The following is a 27127-nucleotide window of genomic DNA, read 5'->3' on the forward strand; positions in this document are numbered from 1 at the left end:
ACTAGCTGGTCCATGGAGATATTTGCATAATGCTTTGCATAGCTATTACCATACAAAAGAGTGATGTGGCTAGCATGATACCCAACTACTTTTGATTCCATAGCCTCAATGCTGTGCTGCCCATTCTGGGGGCAGCCTCTAACATGTCCTCAGAGCAAAACTCTGGCTGTAACCTCAGTATCACAGTGAGAAGCATTAGCTATATTCTGTTCACATTGCTAGGCCTTTTTAGATTGATTTATGAGCCTTCTCTTCCTGTCTTCTGATTTCTCAAGGCTTATATGTGTCCTTATTCTGCCTTCCAAACCTTGATCTCAGGGACCCCACTGTAATTGTGGCTGGAGCAGGAAGCTTCATTAGGTGAGACAGGGGCATCTGTAGAAGTAATGGAGAGATCTATCACCATTCAGTGATTCCATAATGGTTTGAGCTGGCCTGCTTGGTTCCTCAAGTATTGTTCACCAAATACGTTCAGTTTCTAGATCTAGAACTCCAAAATCCCAAGAAATGGGTGTCCTCTGGGCAGAGCATTTTTTTGAACTCCCCTTCATTTGAGACCGAACTGGGTGGGCCATCTGAGTCCAAATCCATAGCATCTATCTCTAGGAACATAACAGAGACCTTTTTTTGGGAATGTATCATCAGCGGGGAGAGATGGGCAATTCCCAAAGGCACTTCACATCTCAGAAGAGCAATACTGCATTTCAGAGGTGCCTGGCTCCCTCTGTCAGTTGTACAGGCAGTCAGGGGCAGCTGGGCCCTTTGCTCAATTAAGTGAAGTGGGATGGAAAAATGTGCCACTACCCTAAATCTCTGCAGTTAAGGTTTTTCTGAGAGCGACATGGCATTGAATGGACAGCAGAGGGTACTGATGAGACAATTTATGTGTGGAAATGAAAATTAAGAATACAGAAGCCTGTTTGATAGCTGGTGCAGAAATACTGAGGGTACGGAGTGTGGAGCAAATGAATGGTCGTTTCTGTCATGTCATGCTGGGACTCCAGGGCTTCCTGATAGAAAACAAGAGTGTAGCAAAAGGAGTATCTTGTGGGACAGAGTGGTTGTTCTCTCTGATTACAGTTTGTGATCACAGATTGCCCAATGTGCTAATGTTTTAACACCTAGGTTCTTCAAGCAAGGCTGGGGCATTTAAACTGAGATACATCAGCTCATATCTGCTCCAGGAGCAAGCCAGCCGTCTTCACTCCCATCTGCCTCATTTTGCCCTGCTTATTGCTGCTCATTACTGTCAGGGTGCTCAGACTAGGGAGCAGTGCTTGAGTACTTTCTATACTAAGGCAGAGCATCTGGGATAGCTCAGAGCAGCCATTAAAACCATTTAAACTCACCTTGCTGTTCTCTTTGGCAGCAACTGGCATGAGCTTAGACGCTCTGTGATAATAGGTAATTCCCTCTGGGAGGGAGGCAGGAGCAAAAGGCAGTAACCCCTTCCAGCTTCTCAGCCAGTTGCTGCAAGATGATGTCTGTCCATGCACTCTATATTTCTTCCTGCATGTAATAGCAGGCAATAGTTAGTAAGCCAGGAGATTAAGGTGATGCTCTTTGCTGTGCTGTAGGCTTTTATTGCCTGTTTCTGGAATTCTCGAGCTGTAAAATGAGGAGATTAGAAGCAAAAAATAATTCATTAGCATTAAAGAAAAAGTTTTAAATTCTTGGAAGGAAGCACAGGAGAAAAATCCACTGCTGCTGTCATAACTTATATGCAGAGAGGAACCTGCCGTTGTAAGACATTGCACTATGTCAAGTATGGCTACTAACACACATTAGATTACATCCATGTGGGCAGGAGCAGATAGATTCATGTGCCTTCCACTCCTACTCTAAACAGGCTGAACACAAAGCTGGCTCTGGTCCAGACGTGCTTAGTGCCCTGTTAAGTTTACCACATCCCCTCTACTAAATTTGTTATCTAAGGCACAGTGCCGTGCTGATGCAGTAATGTGGTATCACTGGGTATAGTTTCACAGTGTGGGACCTCTGGCATCAGTATGTGTTTAAAGAGTCTCTGTACCCCCTTGTCCTGCATACTTGCTCCCACACTTCACAGTCCTACCCTATCATTTGGACTGACAACTGTTTCTGTAGCTATGCTGGAGACTGGATCAGCAATCTGAGCTGGTTTTAAAACACACTTCGCCTCTTTTTTCCTTTTGTTGCATTTTTCAGCATTGTTGACTGGGCAGTCATTTTAGTATGAAGATGGAGTGAATGCCAGCAAGGAGGCAGAGCACAGGCTCCTTAAGCTTGTATTGTTATCAAAGTCCTTAACCCCTTAACTCACTGCCCCTGTGTGTGAGCATGAGGCATATGGGCTTGTCTGCAACCATCTGTTTTGGCATTCTCTGAGTTACATGGATGCTTAGAATACTTTTTAATTTCCAAAGCACAAAAGTTTTGTATCTAAATCTGCTGAGGATCATGTTTTATTATCTGATATGCTGAGTGGTAAAGAGCACGTAGGCCCAGGGGACCAACTGGCATTTGTAATGGGGCCTCAAAACAAAGATTAAACTGTGATTCCTGTGGGACATCAATACAAAGTTCAATTTAGTGTTTTTGAGGGGCCAGGGATATTCTTTAAAGCCATCATTACTGTTCTGAGGCTGACTTCCTTGGGCTGTCTGTGGAGTGGATAGAGAGAAGTCATCACCTTTAATTGTGATGCTGAGCAGGAGCCCAGTTTACCTACTGTGATCTGTCTTGTGGAAGACTCTTTCTCTCCATTGGTGATGAAATGAGACCAGTGAAGAAGCTTAAAGCAAAAGCTGTGAAAGTAGTCCTTATGAGCCATTCACAGTCCAAGAGTTAGAAGTTTTCCCTTAAGTTTTAAAAAAATGCAATAACTCCACTTGCAAGGTAATTGCATCCTGAATGAAACGAACTGAGATATGGAGAACCACAAAAGATAAATATCCTGTTAATGGGATACTTCTGTATTGCTTTTCTGGGGAGTGGGAGAAATATTAAAGACCAATTGTTCTGTGAATCTGCCACAAGAAGGTTAGAATAGAAAAAAAATAAAATAAATAAAGCCAAAGCAGAATAAGCATCTTTGGGAACTTGCCACGCTGCTTTGCTTAGCTTTTTCCCTAGGCCGATTTTGTTGTTTCCCCTTTCCTTTCCCTTCTCTCCTTTCCTGTCCTCATAGGTTAGCAAGACATTTTTCCCCAGAAAGCTGTAGTGTATGTGAGATGTAGGGACTATATTCCTCCCAGAGCAAACATTGGCCTGTAGAGAAAAATCATAGGAATGAATCAGTATTTTTTGGTCACTGATACTTTTCAACTTTTAGCAACTTAATTTTCCTTTTGCTTAGATATTTTTCCTTGTCTTATATACATGTCTTTTTTGTATTTTATGTTAGCAGTAGATAATGAGAAAACAAAGCTGGAAAATTGCTTGAAAATTCTCCTGAGGGGCACAACATAGAAAATTCCCACTCTTGCTCTTTCATTCTGTCTTTGTGTACATATGGATATGCAAATCAAAACAACGATGTAGTGATTACGCAAATCCATGAATTGATTGCTTCACAATCAGCAATGCCTCCTGAGTATTTAAATTCATTTATTTTACATTCGAAGAAATTCTTCCATACTGTATATACATATCAGACATGTGATCAAAATACAATGATATACGGGACTGAATAGGGGGGGAGAAGGAAGCTACATGCCCTAATTGCCATTTGGTCTTTTTTGACTGAGTTTAGTTTTGAGATTTGAAGAGTTTTGAGGTCTTTCAGGGCCAATAAGATAGTAATAATGTGTGGAAGGCAGGCAAAGTGAGAGAATAATTTGGGAAAATTAGTGTAAAACTGAAAGGAGAAAGGAGAAAAGTAGTCATTCATAAATAAACTTGGATTATCATACTAGAAAAGTAAGTATAGACTAGTGATGGGGGACATATCTCCTACCACATTTGTTAATTCCATAGGTTCAAATGACAGCTTGTGTCACATACTACTGCAATTTAACATGTATCTCAAGTCTCGGAGCTAGCAGCTGCTTTGTTCTGTAAAAGTTGCCCCTGGATTCAGGCAACTTCTAAGTAGCAGAGCGACTGCATTTTCTGCTGGCACCTCTGTTGGCGTTTGACATTAAATTGAGGAAATTCCTCCAGCTGCATATTCCTCCTGCTCCTTCCCTAGAACACCAGTGGGCCCCCAGGCAGCCATGGCTGCTCCACTTTTTGAAGAAGGCTGGACGTGACTTTCAAGCAGGGGAGCAGCTGGTGCCTTCCCTGCTTCACTGCTCTGTTGGTGTGAGGTGACTGGAAAGGCAGTTCACATCCCCCTCTCTCATCATCTCACCTCCTCCCCTTCCAGTGCTAGACCCTCCTTATAGTCTCACTATGTTCTTCTGAGTCTCTCACCATAGCTTTCAGATTGATTTAACATTATCACCACACTTAAGTGATCTGGCAGTACATTTTTGGTCTTGAGAAATTCAAGCGGTATCACTGTTCATATTACAATGTAGGAGCACTGGATTCTGACTTGGTTTGGGGAAGGGCCTGCCATGTATGTGTGAGAAGGGTTGGAGAAAGCATCTTCCTAGTGCCCTGTGTTGTAGGTAGACTCAAGCAGTCTTGAAACAAATTGAAACCCCAGAGGTAAAAAAGATACACAAATGTGCACAGGCATCAGAACTGTAAGACATTACAGCTTTGTGGCCATGTTTCTGAACTGTTTGACAGGAAGCTATGTAGCTTAGTCTCAGGAGGTGCTGTGTCTCTTGAGCTGTGCTTCATATCTAGTCTGTCTTGGCAGTATAGGTAAAATTCTCAAAAAGGTCAAAATAGTATAGGGGGATTTCTGACTACCACTTTTTTAAAAAATAGTACTGTTTATGTCCTGTAGTTTCTTAAAATTTTGGGTAAGACCATATTTTTTTCTGTTCCTTTGTATTTGAAAACAGTAGGGCTGATATTGTTCAAACTTTAAATAAGTATTTCCCCTTTGGCACTCTCTAAAAAAAGTCAGCCTATAACGTAAAGATTTGAGACAGTTACAACCACCTGGAGAGAAGTCTTTTAGAATGGAAGGGCTGAACCTTAAACTCAGTAATCCTACTGCCAGGGTAGCACACGCATGAGTTTGTTGAAAAATGAACCCAGATGAACTCTATGTAGATAAAGAGTTATGGTAGAAATATAAAAAAATATTAAATACAATATAGCGTTTACAGAAATACATGATTAAAATAAGAGAAAAAGGAAAATACATTCTAAATACTACTACTATCTCTTTTTTCACCTTAGAAATTGTTGACGGCAATGTGAAAATGACGCTGGGTATGATCTGGACTATCATCCTTCGTTTTGCTATTCAGGATATTTCAGTGGAAGGTAATACTAATACAACTATATCAAATAACTAGGAAATTTGTTTAAAGACATTTTTATATGAATTGTGCACAAGTGAGATGAGTGTTTTAAAAATGAATTATTTTTTCACAGAAAATGATACCGCAAGTTTCCTACGTGGTGACAAAATTGATTTCTGGAGGGAAAAAGTAATTACTCTCCTTATCCTGAAAGGGACCTCGAGCCAGCTTTCTAAATGCAGTTCTGGTTGTGTGTCTCAGTTATAGAGATAGAAACATGCCTGTGTTTCTGAGCTTCAGTGGCCTGAAACTGTGCTGTACCCTGTATGGTGGTCCTATTTGCAACATACTTTTTCAGTCTTCACTGTTTCTCACATTCTTTGCAAATATTATCTGGTTATATCCCTTTTCTTTCTGTCATTTTTTTCCCCACACTGCTTCAGGGTTTTTTTCCCTAACTTTCACTTGGTAACTGGCTCCAAAAAGTGTGTTGTAGTTATAATACTCTTTAAATCAAGTCTATGCTGTGAAAAGTCTAGAATTCTAGAAACTAATCTCAATTTCCAACAAAAGTAGAGTCAATTCAAGCTCTGTATGCTGTCCTGTCTATAATTTGTGGGCCATTAAATGTCGACCTAATGGTCTATTCAATCTTTTCTGTCCTTTACTTATGCATTCAGGTGCCCATAGGGTTCAGATAATGAAGTTATTTCTTCTGCACTTATACCTCCCCATAAGCAAATGGACTAAGACTACAAGCATATTTTATGTAGGCACCAACACAATCTTTTATGTCTAGTTCTATTATATTTGTATTGGGTATTCTCCAAACATACATTCTGCTGTCCAACCAATATAATTTCTTAAACTTCTAATATACCAGAATTATTGTGCAGACTGCGACTCTAGTCTCAGTTGTTTCAGTTGAGCTGACCTCTGTGTCCTAAAGGAACCCTATTAGTCCATTTGTATGAGTATCTTTTAGGATTAAATATTGGCTTATGCCAACCAGTTTCAGGTGGCTGACCACATTTAAGATGATAAGAAATGAACTACTTGAGCACTTTTTACATTTTTCTGGTTTTTTACTCCCTGGTGTCTTTTACAGAGACCTCTGCCAAAGAAGGGCTGCTGCTGTGGTGTCAAAGAAAAACTGCTCCTTACAGAAATGTGAACATTCAGAACTTCCATCTTAGGTAAACTTCCATTATTTCAAGGGGTAGAAGCAGTCTAAAATATTTTAGGTCAACTTTTTCCCACAGTTGTGTAGGTATGTATTTGACAGGAGAATTTCACTCTTCACTGTTAATTAGACTTTTTTCAAATTCTCATACTTTATCTTCAGAATCTTATTTTGGTTAGCATTTGGCATTATTTACCATGGCTTCCATCATTACTATTTAAAAGAAAAAAATCCCTACTATATACAAAATGATGTAGAATAATACTGCATATTACATTATCAGAGATCCTTGGTATATGGGAATCTGAGTACTGCAGCATAGTGACTTGGGAAATGACTGCTTTCATATGAGAGCCACTGTAGTTATAGACTGTTCTTGGCAAAAATACCAATGTGTTGAGCATGCAAATATCTCATTATGATGAATCAGTCTTTATTATTTTGTAACGTAACTATAAATAAGGAACTAAAAATGCACTCAGTACACAAAGCCAGCACTTTAAACATGTTTGTTTTCAGAATCAGGATTATTACCTAAGTTGGAAAATTTAGTGAAGCTCTGTCCTTGTGGTTCTGTGTTTTCATTAAGGGCTAGAAAGGGAGTTCCAGGCTGTATGCAGCTGCCTGGTTTTGGAATCTCACTGCGCTAGTTCCTCTAGCTCTGCTGGTGACCCACCTCATTAAACTACATGACTTGCCATTTGCACTGCTTAACTATGTGATCTTGCCTTCCATGAAACCCTTTATAGTACTTACAACAAGAGCTCTGTATTACAGCGTTTTGGTGTTTCAAATTCATTCTTAATGTGCAGTACTTAAAGCACAGGTAGTGATGGAGAAGATACAGTTCACGTATGCATCCGCAGATAAAAAGAATTTGTTTAATTTACAGTTGCCTTTAAGAGACCTGAAATTTATTATGAGTTATTTTCCTTGAAAATAGAGAGTTGTATTTCAGTAGAGCTTTATACGGATGCAGGGTATACTGTAAATTACATTATCATAATCTTAGTGTTTATAAATATATATGCTATTCATGGTATTGGGAAAACATCTCAAATGGAAGTACCTTGATTAATGCTTGGGCTGAGCAGCTCTTACAAAACTGCTTTACCATGGGATATCCAGACCGTATTAGTCTATACCTTTTGGAAAAAAGCTTTTTGTTCTTTTGGTGCTCATTTTGGTTCAGTTTTACCTTCTTGTTGATTTTATATTATACAGTGTATGTATAGTCTGCTTAATTGTATGACATCTTTATTGGAGATGGTTCTGTTATTTGAAGGATCTACCCAGACATCTCAGTGACAGGGATTCTAACAGTCTTAACATATTTAGTATCACACAATTATTGCACAGGATAAGCCCTCAAACCCACAGTCCCAGTGATTGCATAAAGTGTTTACATAAAGTATCTTTCAGAATAATTGCTTCTGGCTGAAAGGAACCTCTCATAATCTTTCCAAATAGATGTTATTTGTACCTCCATTCATTGTCTATTTTTCCCTCGAAAGGTAGTGGCCCTGATGTCACACTGAAGTGTCAGAGCTCAGATTGAAGCTGTCGTGTGTGAAATGTTTTAAATTAAACTAAGCTGATTTATGACTTCATACTTCTATGAGCATAACATGGTTGTGCCATTAAAATTGTCTGAAATAACTGACACAGATAAAGCCAATTGCTTCAGCAAATTCAAGTAATTGCAGGTTTGGTCTTTTATTTTTTTGCAAGCATGCTGTAAGTGTAATAGGAGATTATGCACTTTCATTGGTGACTGTGTACTCTGAGCTATCCTGGAACACTGCACAAATTAAGCAATTGAAATCAGGGACTGTTGCACATAATGTACACTGTCTAGAAAGTATTATAGAGTCCTTAAGTGTGTACAGACTGTAGAATAAGATATGTACTATAGGAAAAAGAGTGCAGTAACAGAAAATCTCAGAGGGATGAGAGTTGCCAGAACATGTGTCAGGATTTGACAGGACAGTTCCTGCTTGATTTTAAGCCTTGAGCAAGGATTGAACTGTAAAATGCCATGACTTTATTAACCATTTTTTTTCCATTCTATTTTTTTGTTGTAAAGCTGGAAAGATGGCCTTGGATTATGTGCACTTATCCACAGACACCGACCTGATCTTATTGACTACTCCAAGCTAAATAAGGTCATCAGTCTGGGTGATACAGCATGCTGTCCTGCAGTGATTTGGCTCACTTCTGGTTTGCTTAGCATGTTTTCTAAAACACAGGCTGAGGAGTGCATACTAATTCTGACAGGCTTTCTAAGCTCCCTCCAGAAAAACCCAGTGACACAGAGGAGAGGACCCCATGACTGTCCTGTGTCCTTCTTTCCTTCCCATTACAATGACCAGCATTTAATTGCAAATAATTTGGTCCTCAGCTGCTAGGCAGTTGATCAAGTCTTTTACGCTGCCCAATATGAACTCTCCATTCACTACTGATAGCATTGTACAGTCCATCCTGTTTTGTATCTGGTGTAAATTACTGTAGGTTGCAGAGCAGTAAACAATGACATGATGATTAATACTAAGATTCCTTAGAATAAGCACGACCCTTGGTAATCGGGAGTACACAATAAGTTACTAGTCTAACATAGAAAATATTCACCAATTCTTAGATAATACTTCCACCTACACTTCCAGACAAGTGGAAACCAAACTGGTATCATTAGTTCCTTAGGTAGTACGTCATGGAGATTACAAAACTATTTTATTACAGTGTGCTGCTTATGGCAAAATGCACATTTTCTAAAAGATAGGATCCACTTTGATTTGAGAGGGAGGAATAAGGAGCAAGTAATAATGTCAGAATTTCTGGGTACCATTACCAAAGAAAAAAACCCTAGAAAGAAAGTGGGATGTTGTTGTTTCACATTAGCTCTCAATACATATGTACCATTTTCTGCTCTCTGGAATGAATGCATCTTGAGGTCTCACGTAAACACCAGTAAAACAGAAAACTTAGTCATGGTTTTAATTTGTTGAATGTGATTTTTCATTGATGAGAGAGACTGGTAACTCATAGACTATATTTTCCATTCCATGCCCTTCCATTACAAATTGATTTTACTAGTGGAATCAACTGTTATAGAAAGCCTTTGATGAGGGAAAAGATGAATGAATGAAATGAAATTACTTGAAAACTTAGTCTACTTTATATATACGCTAAATTCATGCTGGGGTCCCAAAGGTGTGCAATGATGAAAATGAAATTAACTTATTCCTAAACACATGAGATTTTAATTTAGGCAGTTGTTAAGACAACTGCAGATCTGAACCAAAGGGCAAAGTATTAGCCATCAACACCAGTTTGTTCTCTAATTCTATATACAATCTTTCCTATGGATAAACAGATTCATGGAATGACTAAGCTACCTGTCTCTGTGTACATGTGCTTAAGCATGGCACAAACAGAAGTGAGTTTGAGTTTGTGCTTTGAAAACTGGTACACAGTACTAAAAAACTTCACAGTATAACCATCCTATATATGAGTGCTGAGAAGAGGGAATAGAAGATAAGCAGATCCGCTTCAGCATTACTATTTCCCTCTTAGAGGTTTCCAAAATAAGAACAGGTCAGGTTTCAAACTGAGGCTGAGCTGTGGCACGTAAAGCACATGCAGAAAAATCCTAAAATAGATCTTTTCTGACCTGGCTGCATTTGATTGACTGCTCATTTTGGTTACATTAACAGCTGTCTTGGTGTCTTGTTTCTTGGTTTCTTATCTCCTGCATGCTGTCCTTTCTTTTTCTCACCAATGTGTTTTGTGTGAACTTGTAGCTGGAAAGATGGCCTTGCTTTCAACGCTCTTATCCATAGACACAGGCCTGATCTTCTTGACTATGACAAGTTAGATGAGGTATTTCTTTAGCTGTTACAGAGATTTTTAGTTACTGTGGCTTGTAGATTTGTTTAAAAGGATGGGTGATGGAGATCTCCAATTATTTAGAAGTTGCTGTGATTTCAAACTGATCTTTTACCAGTGGAGCACTTTTTACTCATGGACTTAGTACCAAGCACATAAATAGGAGATGCTCATCACCCATCCATAAGTAAAGTGTTTTAACCTAATCAATAGGTCTCACTTAGATGTAGTGTATTTTTGTCCCATTTAATTTTGGTAAGAGTTTTTGTATGCACATCTAGCAAATGTTGTATTACACATGGTGTTTTGTGTAATAGCAAAAATAAGTTCATGTGTTTTAAATAGTGTCCACATTTTAAGGTCTTCTTAATGTCAATGCTGCACAAAACTGCTAAATGATGATAGAGTGAGAACTTATGGTTACAGACACTTTGTATTGTGTTATACCCAAATTGTTAGGTTTCAAAATGTAAAGTCTTCTTCATAACACATTTTATTGAACATATAGTTTTTAAAGGAAGGGCTATCTAGTATGAGTTGTTTATAGAAAGAAGCGCCGTGGCCGTTACTACTTATTACATTTGGCATATGTATGTGCATGAGGAATGGACTTCTGTGAAACTTAAATAATTGCTGTGATTCCATAGTAAGTAATCTTACTGAGTTCATTTCTAAGTAACAGGAAGCATGCTTCAGACTAGATCCCTTTATAGGAAGTGTTTGTATTCAAATGGAAGCCCTGGAAATTCCCTACAGAAAACCTGTTAACATTTTTTAAGTGCCCTCTGGCATCTCTAACTTTCCTCTTTTGTGTCCTATTTTTCCAACCTCTCTCTGTAGACAGTGGTATAGTTCACACTGGGTGTGATCATTTAGCAATTTGTGAATACGTGAAAATAATAATGGCATTAATGACATGAACTGCCATTTCACATAGGGTGTTTTCACTCCAAGCTGATACAGGAAGACTGCCTTAAGAGGAGCCCTAATCTGACACGCTCTTCTGTTGTCAGCCATAGATGTCTGTATTGTAAGACGTGAAATGTGTGCTGTTTATCTGAACTGTGCTCACTGCTTCCTTTCTCTTTCCTTCAACAACCAAAATAAAAATCTCAAAACCAGAGGAAGTTCTTGAATTTCTGCAGCTCTAAAATTCAGTTTATAGAGGCGTTACAGATTTCTCTGTCCGAGCCAGAACTGGGAAGTTTTGCTGCTTCTAGAGAACTGTTCTTCTGTCTGTGCTTGCTTCTTCTCAAGCATGTACCTGACCAACAGGGAACTCAGTAGAATTCTTATCACTGAAATGTAATGTATAGTAGGTATAAAACATGCAGGACTAACTTTGTGATGAACTGTCTAGTATAGCCTACTGGACCAGTGGCCTTGACTGAATATATTACTGCTGTACTTCATTCAGAATTAGCTCAGAATTATGAGTGTATACTGCATACATTATCTATGTTCCCCTCCAGAACATATTTGCATTAGAGTCCTAGTGGTACCTAATAGCTTATTAATGTTTTCTTTTGAAAGTATAGCAGTAGATAGACCAAGAGTTCATATACCAATACTCTGCTTTTTGAAGAACAATAGTTTACAGTTTGGAAAAATAGAATAAGTTTTAGTGTACCTACTGTAGTCTTGCTTCAAGGAAAAACTTCTCTCTTTGACTAGTTGTATTTTTTTCTTTAATGCAGGATGACCCCATAGGAAATATCAACCTTGCCATGGAAATTGCTGAAAAACATTTGGATATCCCTAAGATGTTGGATGCAGAAGGTGAGAGTTATAGCTTACTGAAGTTTGTGTTGCAAGCAGGAGACAGTGAAACTTTTTTTGTTTTGTACCTAGCAAATTTTCAACATTCCTTCCACGTGAACCATAATGGAGCAACCTATTTTATTTTCAAACAATGTTTTCCTTCTTATTCTACATGTATTGGATAATTTCACTCACTTTTTTGCTTTATTCCTTATCATTTGTTATTTTTTGTATTTATTATAGTACTTTGGACCCTAACCTCAGCACATGGCCCCACTGTGATAATTGAGGTAAAATGCAGGATCAAAAGATAATCCTTGCCTTTAAGAAACTGAAATCTAAGTCTAATAAAGGGAAATAAAACTGTTAGCAGCTTAAAGCATATTCAATTTTTTTTAATGTTTAAGTGAAAGGGCCAGAAATAGAAATACAGAACTTTCAAAATATACTAACAACATGCCTCCTGTGAAAGAGAGCTAGGTTGAGGGAAGCATTTTTTTGGTTTATTTTAGTTGTAAACCTTTTGCAGTGATAGTTTTAATGAATAGTTTCATGTATGGTTTCTCCAATAATCTTTAGAGTTTGTTGACAAATAACAAGGAAATATATATTAAAGTTTCCTGAGTTTCATCAAGATAATCAATTTTTTCTACTCCAGGCAAAAAATGGTGCCAAAATACTGGAATTTGTCTACACTAGTTCAAAGCATTCTTCTCTAGTATGCAGACTCTACTCTGGTGGCTTGTCAGTAGAGCAGTGATAACACAGGTATTATCCAGAGCACTCAAACTCACTGTGTCTGCTCCCCTTGAAGTCTTTGGTAGAAAAGTTAGGCCAATACAAGATGATTTGGAAAATTCAGGTTGTAACCTCTTCATTGAACAGGTTTCTTGGTTTCACCTTCATGCTTCAAAACTAATTGTTTTCATTTTTGAATTGCAATTCCCCTTTCAAGTACCATTTAATTATTTTATTCTGAAATACTGTGCAAGGAATAAACAGAAGTGCTACGTCCTTACCATTGAACAGATCCTACTATCATTCTCCTTTCCTCATTTTTTCTCTTCACATACAATGTAAGAAACCATTTTTTTTTCCTTCCCAGATTTTCTGCACATTCTAGCCTTTATCATACTATTCTCCTTCTTGGCAGGGAAGGGGGAAATGAAATCATGCTGCTTCTATCACCCTCTAAGTATTCACCGTCACTTTGTACTCTCTTCACTTCCACTGTGTTCTCAGTGGAAACTTAGCAAAGTTTGGTTCACAACTATGTGATGTAGATGCAAAATCAGTAAATACATTGGCCCTGAACTTAGAAATCTCACTGTTAATATTAGAAATTGTCACCTCATTCTTGGGTCTTTTCATACCAGTATCTTCCCATGCCTTACATTGGCAGGAATCCTTGCTGCTTGCGCTAGCGTCATTCATCACTCAGCCGTAATCGGTGTAAACCCACCTTTTTCTGCCTTTCTCTGTTAAGTATTGAAAAGGTCCATTTTTACCAATGTACCCATACCTTGATTGCACCCTTTCTATACTTTTACTCTTTCCTGCTGTAATAGGGACAAAGCTATCAGCCAGCCAAGCCAAACTCTCCTGTGATTTATGCTGTTAACTAAAAAGACAGACTGGCACAGGGATTGCGAAACTGTTACTATCCAAGCTTTTCTTAGCACAAAATGTATTGCTGGCCTGCAGGAGTTCTACTGGTTTCCAATATGTGTCAATACTCTGTCAGTCACGGAGATCCTGTGCTAATATACACTGTATGCACTCCTATTTTGTGACTGTCGGTGGCTGTGTTTAACTTTGTAGTAGTTCTAGTGATTTATGTGAAGTTGCTTTGGAGCGACAGTGAAGCTGCACCTGGTAGATCTGCCAGCCATGCCATCTGCTGGAAGTTTCCACAAACCAGAAGGTAGCAATACCCTTCTGTACAGTCTCAGCCTTCAGATGTTTTGCCGTTTCAGGGACAGTTGTATTTTTTCCATTTACTGATTCCTAAAGCTTAGATAGGTTTGCACTGATATCAGTAAACAGATGCAATCTGAATAATGGTGCATTTATTTTGAATCCTTACACCACTGAGGTGACATCATCAGCATAATCTGATGGAAATACCTTGTGAGAATTTCTGAGCAGTTAACCCTCTTCTCTCTACACAGATGTAGTAAACACTGCCAGACCTGATGAAAGAGCCATTATGACTTATGTTTCCTGTTACTACCATGCATTTGCTGGTGCTCAGAAGGTGAGATTGTAGAAGATGGATCAGATCTCATCCTTCACCTTCTGTCTTGTTTCTTTCAGCAGTTTTTCCTCTTCTGATCTTTTCCTCACTAGTTACTAGGACAGCGTCTTAGAGCTGAGCTCATTTCCTGTTGCCTGATATTCTCTGTGAACCACTGTCTTGGTAGAGCCAGTAGTAGTCTATCCATTTGTTCCATAGAAACAAACCTTCCTGTCTCATCTTTCTGTACATTTACTAATAATATCCAGTAGGTTTTTGACAGCTGATTACTGAATGGGATAGAGGACGTTATTCTCTTTAATTGAACTTGTGTGCATTCATTTGAAGCACCTTTAAAAATGCAAGATGAAAATAAGCTTATAGTGAAAAAACAATTTCGATAGCAGAATGCCATATTTTTTCTCCCTGCTGGATATTGTTCCTGCTGCAGATGTCAAAATCATCATAACAGATGCTCAGAAAATAAACCCTTCTCTTATGCTTTCAGGATTGTTTTTAAAATGTTAAATGCTTAATGGTAAGTACAAACAGCAACATAAGACGTTGCTACTTTGCAAAATATACACAGAAACATGCACAGACATCTCAGAAGAGCTCTGGAATCATGACCTAATGAAAATTTTAAAAAGCAAGGCAGAGTTGGACGTACTTCAGGTATTAGTAATATAAAGAATACTGATATATAATGCTAAGGTTCTAATTAATCCACATGCAACTTCCAGAGAACATCTCCCCAAATCAAATGCAGTGTGTCTTTCCTGTGTCTTAGTCATATACCCCAAATTCCACCTCTTTGTAAGAGCTTATGTTGAATTTCTAGTGTATGTTTTATTCTCTCAGCACCCATCAATCTAACACTAAATTTATTACAGCTTTGTAGAGTTTCTAGAGTACAGAGCTATAGACAAGAAAACAATCAGAATGACACTATGTTGTGCTTTTATTTATTCATCCTGTTTTCTACTCCTCGATTCTTTTTTTTTTTTGTTTTGTTTTCATTTCTCCCCCCCGTCTTGTAGATATTGTGAACACTCCCAAACCCGATGAGAGAGCTATCATGACATATGTGTCCTGCTTCTACCATGCTTTTGCTGGAGCAGAGCAGGTATTAATCAACTGTCCCTTCAGGTTGCTGTGTTTTTGATTGGTTGTTTCACATTTCCACTAGTTTATTAAAAAAATGAACTAATTTAGTACTTTGTGGTTTTAATTAACAATTGCAAGTATTACTTCAGCACTAATACTTGTTTTTAACCAACACTTGAATCTATTTTAGTTAAATGTTGTGTAGCAAGTTGAACTTCTTTAATTCCAATGGACATTCCTGTTTCTCATTTTGGGTCTTTATTTGGTGATTATAAAGACTGTTTCAGAAAAACTGTATTTGAAGATACTGTGAAATGGAGTTTGTTGTTACATCAACATCTTATGCATTTGCTACATAAAAGAATGTTTGACTTTTAGAGATTGAGACTATTCTAGACTTGCTTATACTGACTAGTAATTTAGGGCTCGATTTTCAAAGATGCCTAAAGATGCGGAAAGGCACAGAAGACATCCAACACAGTATTTGTGCCTGGTTCCCACTGAAGCCAACGGAATTAGTTGTGGATCAAAGTTCTAGTATGAGAGGCAAGAACATCAGCAGCAGATCTGTCATACAGGATGGGATTCTCACTTACAGATGTGGCATTTCCCACTGTTCTGCTTCATACATTTCTAGCCTACAAATGGACATAACCCAACTTACATGAAAAAAATAATAAAGAACCCTTAAAATAGTTGATATTTGTCCTTCATCCTCAGGATTTAATTTCCCTTCCTGTCTGGTAGGCCTCCTACTCCTTATCAGAACACAGCTGTTGCACCCTCTTGCTTCTGGGTATGAAGAGTTTTCTATTCATGCAAAAGGAGCATTCCACATACTCTGTATCTGTCTACACAGATATTTATGTGATTAGATATACTCCAGACTCACATTTGTATGAAAGTATAGCTCTGTTATGTCAAACTATTAATGTAAATTTTAAATATAGCAGAGCTACACAGTGCCTTCACAAATAAATTTGGCAGGAGGCATGAAGAGATTTGCTGTCAGTGGTTGAGCTGCATATATTGTCAAAGGTATATGTACGTATGATGTGCAGATGTAGAGTGGTCTGGGACTCCTGAATCACATGGGGTGTCTTTCCAGTGTGGCTAACAAATGTAATACTTTTTTGGTGTGATTTAAAAAAAATTAACCTAATAGGATAACTTTAACAATGACCTGAGTTGTCTTTGAAAATGAAAGATTTATTAGACAACTATAATGGCAGTGTGAAATTCCCCCTTGTATAATAAGGCTTCATTGTACAACAAGGTGACTTCTGTGCTGATCTGTGCCTTATTGAGGCCATTGCAATCTGTGATTGCAGAAGGAGGGTAAATATATATCGAAGTAACCTAGGAGCACAAATCAACAACTATAAAACAATGTGATTTTTATTTGCAGCAGCCACATTCTCTCTCTTTGTCCAAGGCTGTACCTTTCTCAGAATGCATTTATGAATATGTCTTGTTTATTTGCTGTGTTTTACAGGCTGAGACTGCCGCTAACCGGATCTGTAAGGTGCTTGCTGTGAATCAGGAAAATGAGAGGTTGATGGAAGAGTATGAGAGACTAGCAAGTGAGGTAAAGACAGCTATATTTGTAGCATGGTGACAATTATGTTCATGAAGTACTGAAAGCTGAAAGATTCATGTCCGGTCTGCAAGATAGCAAAGTGAAGACACTATGAGGGTAAATCTCACTGTGGTAGGGTACAAAGCTCAGTTTCCCAAGACAACAAGATTCAGGTGACTCCTTTGCCACAGACTTCCTGTGTGACCTCCAGCAAGCCACTCAGTCTTATTAATATGCCAAAAAGGGTTTTCTGAGGACTGTCATCGGTCTGCCCCAAGGCCAGGCGTACTGTCTCTGTAATCTCCAAAGATCTCCATCCTTGACCACATGTGGAACTTGCAGGATCCTGTCACTCTGAGCAAGCCTGTTGGCTTTGTGTACCACACCTGGACAGGCTTTCTCAGGGTGTTCACAATACACCTGTGAACACAGGCAGCAAGTGAATGAAGAAGAGGGCACATTGTGCTCCTCCTGTGCTTTCTTGGTAGATGGCAAATTTGTTGAGTCAGGACTACAGATGTGTAGTGCACAAGTGAGACCTCCCTTGTCTTTGGTGCATAACCTGCAAAAAACATACTGAGATCATAGACACAAAACCAGTAGTGCTGCATTGGCACTGACGGACTTCTGAGTGAAGATTTTTATATTACCGAAGTTACTTGGCTGGTGTCTGTCTTCATCTCACAACTATGACTACTTGAAACATCAAGACCAATACTTTTGAAAGTGGCAAGTGATTTTGGGTGACTCAGGTTTTGAGTAATAAGCTAGAGACACCTTACATGTATGTTCACCTTTCTGAACATCAGGGTATTTCTAGAAATACCTAGAATATCCAGGTAAATTAGTAAAAAAAGTATTGTTCAGCTTTGAAAATCTTGTGCTTACTTGCAATTAAGGCACTGATACCAACTGAAGTCAATAATATTAAAGTGGAGCAAACTTGATTAGGATTTGTGCATTCAATATAATTTTTTTTTTAAATTTTTTTAGTTTTTATTGCTTTCCCATTGCCCTCATTTCAATTGTTTGTGTTGGTTTGAAAGCTTTTAGAATGGATTCGCCGGACAATTCCTTGGCTGGAAAACAGGACCCCAGAAAAAACAATGCAGGCCATGCAGAAGAAATTAGAGGATTTCCGGGACTACCGCCGCAAACACAAACCTCCCAAAGTCCAAGAGAAATGTCAACTGGAGATCAATTTCAACACCCTGCAGACAAAACTGAGAATCAGCAATCGGCCGGCTTTCATGCCATCAGAGGGAAAAATGGTTTCAGTAAGTAAAGCAGGCATGAATAATCTGTTCTCCTTTTTATCAACGTTCTCACAAAAATTTCAATGTGAAGGATTAAAATGCCATTTTAAGTCATCCTCAGACACTTCAGTTTGTTGCACTTTACAAATATCAAACAACTCTTTGTACACGATCCCTTTCACACTAGAATCTTGCTTTCTCTTAATCATGCTCCTGCCTTTTTGAAGGCTTTCCCCAAAAGCAAATTGTCTTGAGACGCAAGACGATACAGAGCTTCCTTTGGGAGTGTTATCAATACTTCTCTATCAGTGAGGCCAAATATTATTTATTTAAGCAAAACTCACAGTTATTTCACTGATATTTTGGTCATCAGACTTTCAGAAACAGACATTGCTCAATGTATGTTTCTGCTTTTTTCTACTTTTTAAAATTAAATTTTGTTTTTCCTTATGCCTGTGAAGACAAGAATATTCAGTACCAAGAATTCTTATCTGCTGATAAGTATTGTGAATTGACTGTAGGTCAAAATGTTTCCTGTGGAATATAGCAAATCTGTTTCTGTACTCTGTTCTATCACTGTGTTTTGGTTGCTCAGATTTGATAAATAGACGATTGCATTATGTGAAAAGGGTCATTGTCCACTCCCCATACACTGAAAATAAGGGGCCTGTCACTTCAGTTTCTGACTCATGCCTTTGAGTTTCCCAACTTTGTGCACCACAGAAAGTGAAATGAGTTTGTATTCCAGATAAAATAAGCACCAAATCCTCTTAACACTAATAATTTTGCTATTGTCAACTTCCGAGACCAAAGCACTTTTATTTTGATAAAAGACGTATGTCATAACAGAACATGCATGCACATTGTGAAATGGGAGGTAAAAACTATATATTGTGAAGACACTGAATGTATAGCTATGCTTGGAAGCAATTTGTATAGAGGTTCCTTTCATGAACCCACCTGAACAGGGCACACTATTAGGAACAGATGTCTGGACTACAAGACTTCCTGAGCTGCCTGACAACATTTTCTATGATTCTGTGATTTTACAAAACCTGGACATAAAAACTTCTCTTTTTGGAGCAGAATTGTGAATGAATCAGAAATCTGCAAATTTGGATGAAAAGAGATTAGAGTTTCATCCCCTCTCTCCCATGTATTCTCTTCACAGGATATTGCCGGTGCTTGGCAGAGACTTGAACAAGCTGAGAAAGGCTATGAAGAATGGCTCCTGAATGAAATACGAAGACTGGAAAGACTTGAACACTTGGCTGAGAAATTCAGGCAGAAGGCTTCCACTCATGAACAGTGGGCATATGGTAAGCAGAAATGGTTTTTAACATTTTTAATATTTTAATGTTCAAGGTTGTTCTGTCAGTGCTGAATATTTGCCAGCCAGAAACTCACTCATAAGTAGGTTGGACAGTTTTAGAAACCTAAAATAACAACATAAAATTGCAGGTTTTGTTGACTATAGTCATGATCCTTACTTGTAGGCATGTGTCTAATGAAATGTAACTGTAAAAATCACACTCTTGAGGTAGTGAGTCAAACATAATGAGAATATTCAGCATTTGAATAGAGGCCATTACTGCTAATGCATTCCTATGTACAGCAGCAATCCAACCAGGAATGTAGTGACACCACTGGTTAATGTGAAATTATTAACAGACTTACTTTGAGTTGATTATCATTTGGGCATCACGATGTTTTGAATAGTCCACATAAACTACATGATAACAGACTCATTTCAGCTTTGCTCCATACCCCAGATTACACCCCATTTGTAGTTCTGTTTTTGAATGGTAACCAAACCTTACATGTACTTGTAACAGCTATAGGACCATACACTGGCATACAGTTTTGTTGGGGACCATTAAACGTGGATCTGCTCTATCACCCTATTGTTTGCCCTGACAGCAGTTTTCCTGCTTCTGCCATGCTTCTGGCTTTTTCCAGTTAGAATCTTTTCACACTGCGACAGTAAACCAGAGTCCACCCCATAACACGGTTGCTGGAAGCATACAAGGCTGTAAATGGCTGCCAGGCAGAAACTAGAAGGGAAACAGGGACAGGTGACACTACAGTGGGGGTCTGCTACAAGCCACCAGACCAGGAAGACCGAGTGGGTGAGGCCCTCTATAGACAGATAGGAGCGCCCTCGCGTTCACAAGCCCTGGTCCTCATGGGGGACTTCAGCCACCCCAATATCTGTTGGAGGGACAACACAGCAGGGCATAAGCAATCCAGGAGGTTCCTGGAATGTATTGATGATAACTTCCTTCTCCAAGTGATAGAGGAGCCAACGAGGAGAGGTGCCATGCTGGACCTTGTTCTCATCAACAAGGAGGGGCTGGTGGGGAATGCGAAGCTGAAGGGCAGCCTTGTCTGCAGTGACCATGAAATGGTGCAGTTTGGGATCCTTAGAGCAGCGAGGAGGGAGCACAGCAAGCTCACTACCCTGGACTCCAGGAGAGCAGACTTTGGCCTCTTCAGGGACCTGCTTGGTAGAGTACCATGGGACAAAGCCCTGGAGGGAGGAGGGGCCCAAGAAAGCTGCTTAGTGTTCAAGGATCACCTCGTCCAAGCTCAGGAGCGATGTATCCCAACAAAGAGGAAGTCAAGCAAAAACACCAGGAGGCCTGAATGGATGAACAGGGAGCTGTTGGGCAATCTCAAACACAAAAAGGAAGCCTACAGAGGGTGGAAGCAAAGGCAGGTAGCCTGGGAGGAATACAGAGAAACTGTCCAAGCGGCCAACAATCAGGTTAGGAAAGCTAAAGTCCTGATAGAATAAAATCTGGCCAGGGACATCAAGGGCAACAAGAAAAGCTTCTATAGGTATGTCAGCAATAAAAGGAAGACTAGGGAAAATGTGGGCCCTCTCCAGTATATGGAGAAGGCTGAGGGACTCAACAACTACTTTGCCTCAGTCTTGATTGGCAAGTGCTCTAGCAACACCACCCAGGTCACAGAAAGCAAAGGCAGGGACTGGGACAACGAAGAACTGCCCACTGTAGGAGAAGACCATGTAAGACCATGGGACCTGATGAGATGCATCCGTGGGTCCTGAGGGAACTGGTGGATGAAGTTGCTAAGACACTATCCATCCTATCTGAGAAGTCCTGGCAGTCAGGTGAAGTTCCCACTGACTGGAAAAGGGGAAACATAATCCCCATTTTTAAAAAGGGAAAAAAGGAAGACCTGGGGAACTACAGTCTCACCTCTCTGCCCAGCAAGATCATGGAGGAGATACTCCTGGAAATTATGCTCAGGCACATAGAAAATAAGGAGGTGACTGGTGACAGCCAACATGGCTTCACTAAGGGCAAATTGTGCTGACAAATTTGGTGGCCTTCTACGACAGGGTTACAGCATTGGTGGATAAGGGAAGTGCAACTGATGTCATCTACCAGGACTTGTCCAAAGCACTTTACACTGTCCCACATGACATCCTTGTCTCTAAATTGGAGAGGTATGGATTTGACAGATGGACCACTTGGTGGATAAGGAATTGGCTGGATGGTCACACTCAAAATGTTGCAGTCAACGGCTCAATGTCCAAGTGGAGACCAGTGACGAGTGGTGTTCCTCAGGGGTCAATATTGGGACTAGCACTGTTTAACATCATTGTCAGTGACATGGACAGTGGGATCGAGTGCACCCTCAGCAAGTTTGCCAATGACACGAAGCGGGAGGGAAGGGATGCCATCCAGAAGGACCTTGATAGGCTTGAGAGGTGAGCCCACACGAACCACATGAAGTTCAACAAGGCCAAGTGCAAGGTCCTGCACATGGGTCAGAACAGTCCCAAGCACAGATACAGGCTGAGTGGAGAATGGATTGAAAGCAGCCCTGAAGAGAAGGACTTGGGGGTGTTGGTGGATGAGAATCTCAGCATGAGCCGGCAATGTGCGCTTGCAGCCCAGAAAGCCAACCGTGTCCTGGGCTGCATCTAAAGAAGTGTGACCAGGTCGAGGGAGGGGATTCTCCCCCTCTACTCTGCTCTTGTGAGACCCCACCTGGATTACTGCATCCAGCTCTGGGGTCCCCAACATAAGAAGGACATAGAGCTGTTGGAGCAAGTCCAGAGGAGGGCCATGAAGATGCTCGGAGGGCTGGAGCACCTCTCCTATGAAGACAGGCAGAGAGAGTTGGGATTGTTCAGCCTGGAGAAGAGAAGGCTCCGGGGAGACCTTATAGCAGCCTTCCAGTGCCTGAAGGAGTCCTACAGGAAAGATGGTCAGGGACTGTTTACAAGGGCATGGAGTCATAGGACAAGGGGTAATGGCTTTAAGCTGAAGGAGGGTAGATTTAGATCAGATATTAGGAAGAAATCCTTCCCTGTGAGGGTGGTGAGGCACTGGAACAGGTTGCCCAGAGAAGCTGTGGCTGCCCCATCCCTGGCAGTGTTCAAGGCCAGGTTGGATGAGGCTTTGGGCAACGTGGTCTAGTGGAGGGTGTCCCTGCCCATGGCAGGGGGGTTGAAACTAGAGGATCTTTAAGGTCCCTTCCAACCCAAACCATTCTGCAATTCTATTAAACTACAGTGTTTATCAGCCCTGAGAGCCTATTTTCTGAGCATAAACTACTGATGGTGACATGTTATGGCTGTTATGCAGGGAAAACTTCATGTAAGCTGGTACATAGCAAATGAAACAATAGTCCTTTCTGGCTCTAGAATTCACAGAGCTTGTGTAACGCTACGTGGTGAGCTGCAGTTGTAGGGGCTGTCTGTATAGATTTTAGTTGTCCAGCACAGAAACTACTGAGGAGTAATATTTCAGTTTCTGATTTCCTCCTTTTTTCTCTAGCCTTTTGTAAATAGGTTGGCATTTTCCACTTAAAATTCAGTGTTTGATACAAAAGGCAGCCACACGTCTCAATTATTTTTTGGGTGATTGGGTTTGGTTTTTTTTTTTTGGAAGTGGTGAAATGAATAATGAATTGAAGGCAGAACACGGAAGAGATTAACAGATCGTTAGTAAGACTGAAGCTGCATGTAGCAGTGTGATTTCTGGTTTCCTAAGTCTACCAAAGATTTATCACAATAGTTTAGAGCCCCATTTTTTGCCAATATACCATTTTTATGCCAGTTTCTCAAGCAATGTAATACTTGCTGTTTTAGACCAGTATAGACAGCCTATGCAAAAATCAAGGAATTACTGAGAGATCTTTAAAAATTTGTATTTCCGATTAATATTGTTGGGCTGACAGTTTGCTACTGATTTCAGTGGGAGTGAGACTTCATCTCATACATGTGATTTTCACCATGCCTCTGTTTAAAAATTGACTAAATTTGCAATTGTTCTAACCAATGAATTAGTAAAAAATTATTAATATTTTTATTTCCTCTTTCAGGCAAAGAACAGATCTTACTTCAGAAGGATTATGAATCTGCTTCTCTGACAGAAGTCCGCGCCATGTTAAGGAAACATGAAGCTTTTGAGAGCGATTTGGCTGCTCACCAGGACAGGGTGGAACAGATCGCTGCCATTGCCCAGGAGCTGAAGTATGTTCCATTTAAAGGCTTGCAGCTGCTGACATTTAACTTTGCGATAAACTCTTTCCAATGAATTTGATAGTGTCATAGGTACCAACGTAAGAATTCCAGAGATAACTTCGTAAGTATATTATCTGAGCTGGTCACTGAGACCTTTCCCTCATCTCCCCCTTACCCAAATATAGATATTCAACTGACCAAAATTATTTGAAAACAAATATTTTAAAATCAACTTAACAGTAATCTTTTACCATTAGCTCTACTGATGAGTCTATTGTGTGTTGATGGGAATCCTGGAGGTTTTAATTTCTCAGTTCATATGATCTGCTGAGAGGTGCTGGCTATGAGTCGTTTAACTTAGAAAACAATTTCACTTACACAAATTACAGATCAAGCATCTGCACTTTAAAATCAAATATTTTCCCACAAGGATATTGGTCCTTTCAGAAGGCTTCACATCCCTGAATTATCTCTATAGTAGTGGGTAATGCACTGACTTCTCTGAAGATTTAATTGTCTCTAGTATTATTATTATTTTCACAATCTCTTCGTATTGTATTTGGAAGTGCCATTGTCTCCATTTTACAGAGAGGGCAATGGAGCATATGGAAACTAAATAACTTGCTCAGGGTCACATGAGCCATCAAGCACACAAGCTGTCTTGTAGGGGAGAAGGAGTTTTTACCCACAGTTCCATCAACTTAGCCACAAGACCAACACTTGCTCATTCAGCATACTATGCTCAAAGAAAACACAACCAAAGCTGAGAACAATTCTACAACACATTTAGGCTACATCTGTATTGTTGACATCAGCTACATAGGTCAGGGATGTGAAAAATCAAAGCCCCTGACTGACAGCCACCCTTAGGGCAGCAGAAGTCCTGAGTGCTGATGCAGTTACTCTGGCTAAACTCTGTCTTTATTGGTGGAGCTCGCTCTTGTTTGTGGCAAGGTTGTTAATTCACCTGTGTGAAGTACAGTTTTATCAGCAAAGCTCTGCTCACACTGACAGGACCGTAGTGTTACATATTGATGTCCTTATTCTGATAAAGTCATCTTGGTGTGTACACCAAGCTAAGCACATTGGATTTTATAATCTTATGCAGTTAATTGCACTGGTTTTGTACTGTAAATCTGTGGCGCTACTCCTGATCTTAGCATTTTGGCACATACGGAAATTCATTGCTCACCCGCAGTATAAATCTGTAAAGCCAACGGGAACAAATGTGCGGTAATGGTCGGAACAGCAGCCAAGATCAAAATTCTCAGATTCCTGCCCTTGGCTTCAGCTCTCCAAGTTTCAGTTTCTCACCTGCTTGAACAAGCAACACAGTTACTACTCAAAAATCAAGCATTAAAATCATGGCCTCTTTTCACTTTGTGAAGGACCATGACTCATAACCAGCTCCGCATTCATTAACAAGTCAAAAATCACAGAGTTGTCTAAAAATGTAGTTCATACCTGATAGCAGCAACACCTAGAGTAATTGTATAATTCAAATGGATTGAGAAGAAAAATCCTATTTTTCAAGATTATTTAAAGGAGGAAAAGTAAAGCACAGTGGTCTGAAACACAGAGAATGGAGATTTCATGGAGTACGTGAGGTTATGAAACATCTTCTGGCACACCTTGATCTCTGTTGTGGAGTTATTTGTTCCTCTTTATACTAAAGAAAGTTTCTGAAACACCTAATCATTGTTAATTCAGCTTCAGCTTTACAAGTGATGAGAAACTTTGGGAATGCAGTATACATAGCACAGCATCTGCTTACCAGCGTTTTGAACCCTGTGTCCTTTACCTCTGGTGAGGCCAGTGAACACTGTATCCTGTCTATTTTAGGATCGTCTCTTAGTTGTTTCAGTAATTTGCTGTATGAAGTTAAACAAGTTATTTGTGGCTCAGGCTGCAAAGGTGCTGAAAACCCGTTGCCTTTAGATATGCTCTGCTTTGGCTTCTCTGCTTCTCTATACAATGGAGCTATCAGTGCCTGATTTTTCATGGAGACTCAGTAGCTTAGGTTTAATGCCCTTGGAGAACACTGAATGAAAGATCATAAAGGTCAAGTTTTATTCTTAGCTGCAAGCAAATGGGCAGCTTCTATTTAAATATTGATTTTAATTATTTATACATAATTCCTGACACAATGAAATTATGTAGGAAAACACTAATTTCTTTCCCCATCCATATTTTTAAAGAAGGATTGACTAATGTCTGAATGCTAAGAAATGTGCATTGGCATCTGATACAAAGCCTATTGAAGTCAATGTGAGTATTTTTTCTTGATTTTTTTTGTCACTGGATCAGGCCCTTACAGAAATCATCATCATCTGTGTCTAAATTACAAGTCAGTACACCTCCATGGTTTGTATTAGTCAATCTCTTGGCTGCCTAATACTGCTGCTTCAAAGGAGAACAATTGCTGTGTGACCTTCAACTCTACCACTTACAGTTTCCTGTCTGTTTTCTGCTGCAGCAGCTCAGTCCACTGTTGCTTAAGGTTAAAGTTGCTACAAGGTTGTTGACTGGTGCTGTTTAGATAGCGGATTTGTGCGTGTGTGCAAGCAGGTGATTCCAGCCAGGATGCTGCTGTAAGACTGTTGTGTTCCAGTCTGTATAGACTTAGATATTCCTTGGCAAGGAGGCCTGATGAAGCTTGGATAGGGCTATATACAAAGCTAGAAAAAGTCAGGCATTTCTAAAATGGGATTTGCCATTTATGGCATAGCAAATGTTAAATAGAATTTGAGTGAGCTGTACTATGAAATTCCATATTCATTTATGATCTTGTGTGCTCATTTTAATGTTTTCAGTCATCAAGATAAATTTTTGGAATGTAGTTTCTTGCATATCCATCACTTCTAGTATAGCAACTTATTTTCGGTCAAGACGACCACTGTCTGTAACACTGATTTAGAGAGTCTTTTTGCTTCTGGAAACCTGGGCTCAAATTGTGCTTACTTGCATGATTAACATGAGCCTGGTTCTGAAGCAGGGCTAAACCATGTTGCTCAGCAGGTTATTTTTGTGACACTATCACTGTTCCTAAAGTGAGCTCATACTGAGTGCTTCTCTGGAGCAGGACAAAATTTGACTAAATTTTTACTTCTTTACAGATAAGATTGAACTACTTCTAAGATCAATAGAAATAGCTTAATGATCTTTAAATTCCAAAGGCTGTATATTTCAAATAACCAAACGAATAGAAATGACTGTTCTCTTGGAAAATCTGTAACACATGTGCAGCAGTACTTTGTGTGCACGACAAG

General features: G+C 39.6%; 1 protein-coding gene across 1 annotated transcript in view; it reads left to right on the forward strand.

Moving 5' to 3' along the window:
- The window catches only part of ACTN2 (actinin alpha 2), a 73053-nt gene that overhangs the window by 28116 nt on the left and 17810 nt on the right, over positions 1–27127 (forward strand). Inside the window, exons 4-12 of the mRNA XM_054820583.1 lie at positions 5284–5370; positions 6457–6544; positions 8618–8696; positions 12114–12195; positions 15454–15539; positions 17016–17108; positions 18146–18376; positions 19527–19674; positions 23717–23867. Coding sequence (XP_054676558.1) covers positions 5284–5370; positions 6457–6544; positions 8618–8696; positions 12114–12195; positions 15454–15539; positions 17016–17108; positions 18146–18376; positions 19527–19674; positions 23717–23867 — 1045 coding nt within the window. The remainder of the gene's footprint in view (positions 1–5283; positions 5371–6456; positions 6545–8617; positions 8697–12113; positions 12196–15453; positions 15540–17015; positions 17109–18145; positions 18377–19526; positions 19675–23716; positions 23868–27127) is intronic.

This window comes from Grus americana, chromosome 3, assembly GCF_028858705.1.
Source record: "Grus americana isolate bGruAme1 chromosome 3, bGruAme1.mat, whole genome shotgun sequence".
In the NCBI taxonomy this organism is placed as follows: Eukaryota; Metazoa; Chordata; class Aves; order Gruiformes; family Gruidae; genus Grus; species Grus americana.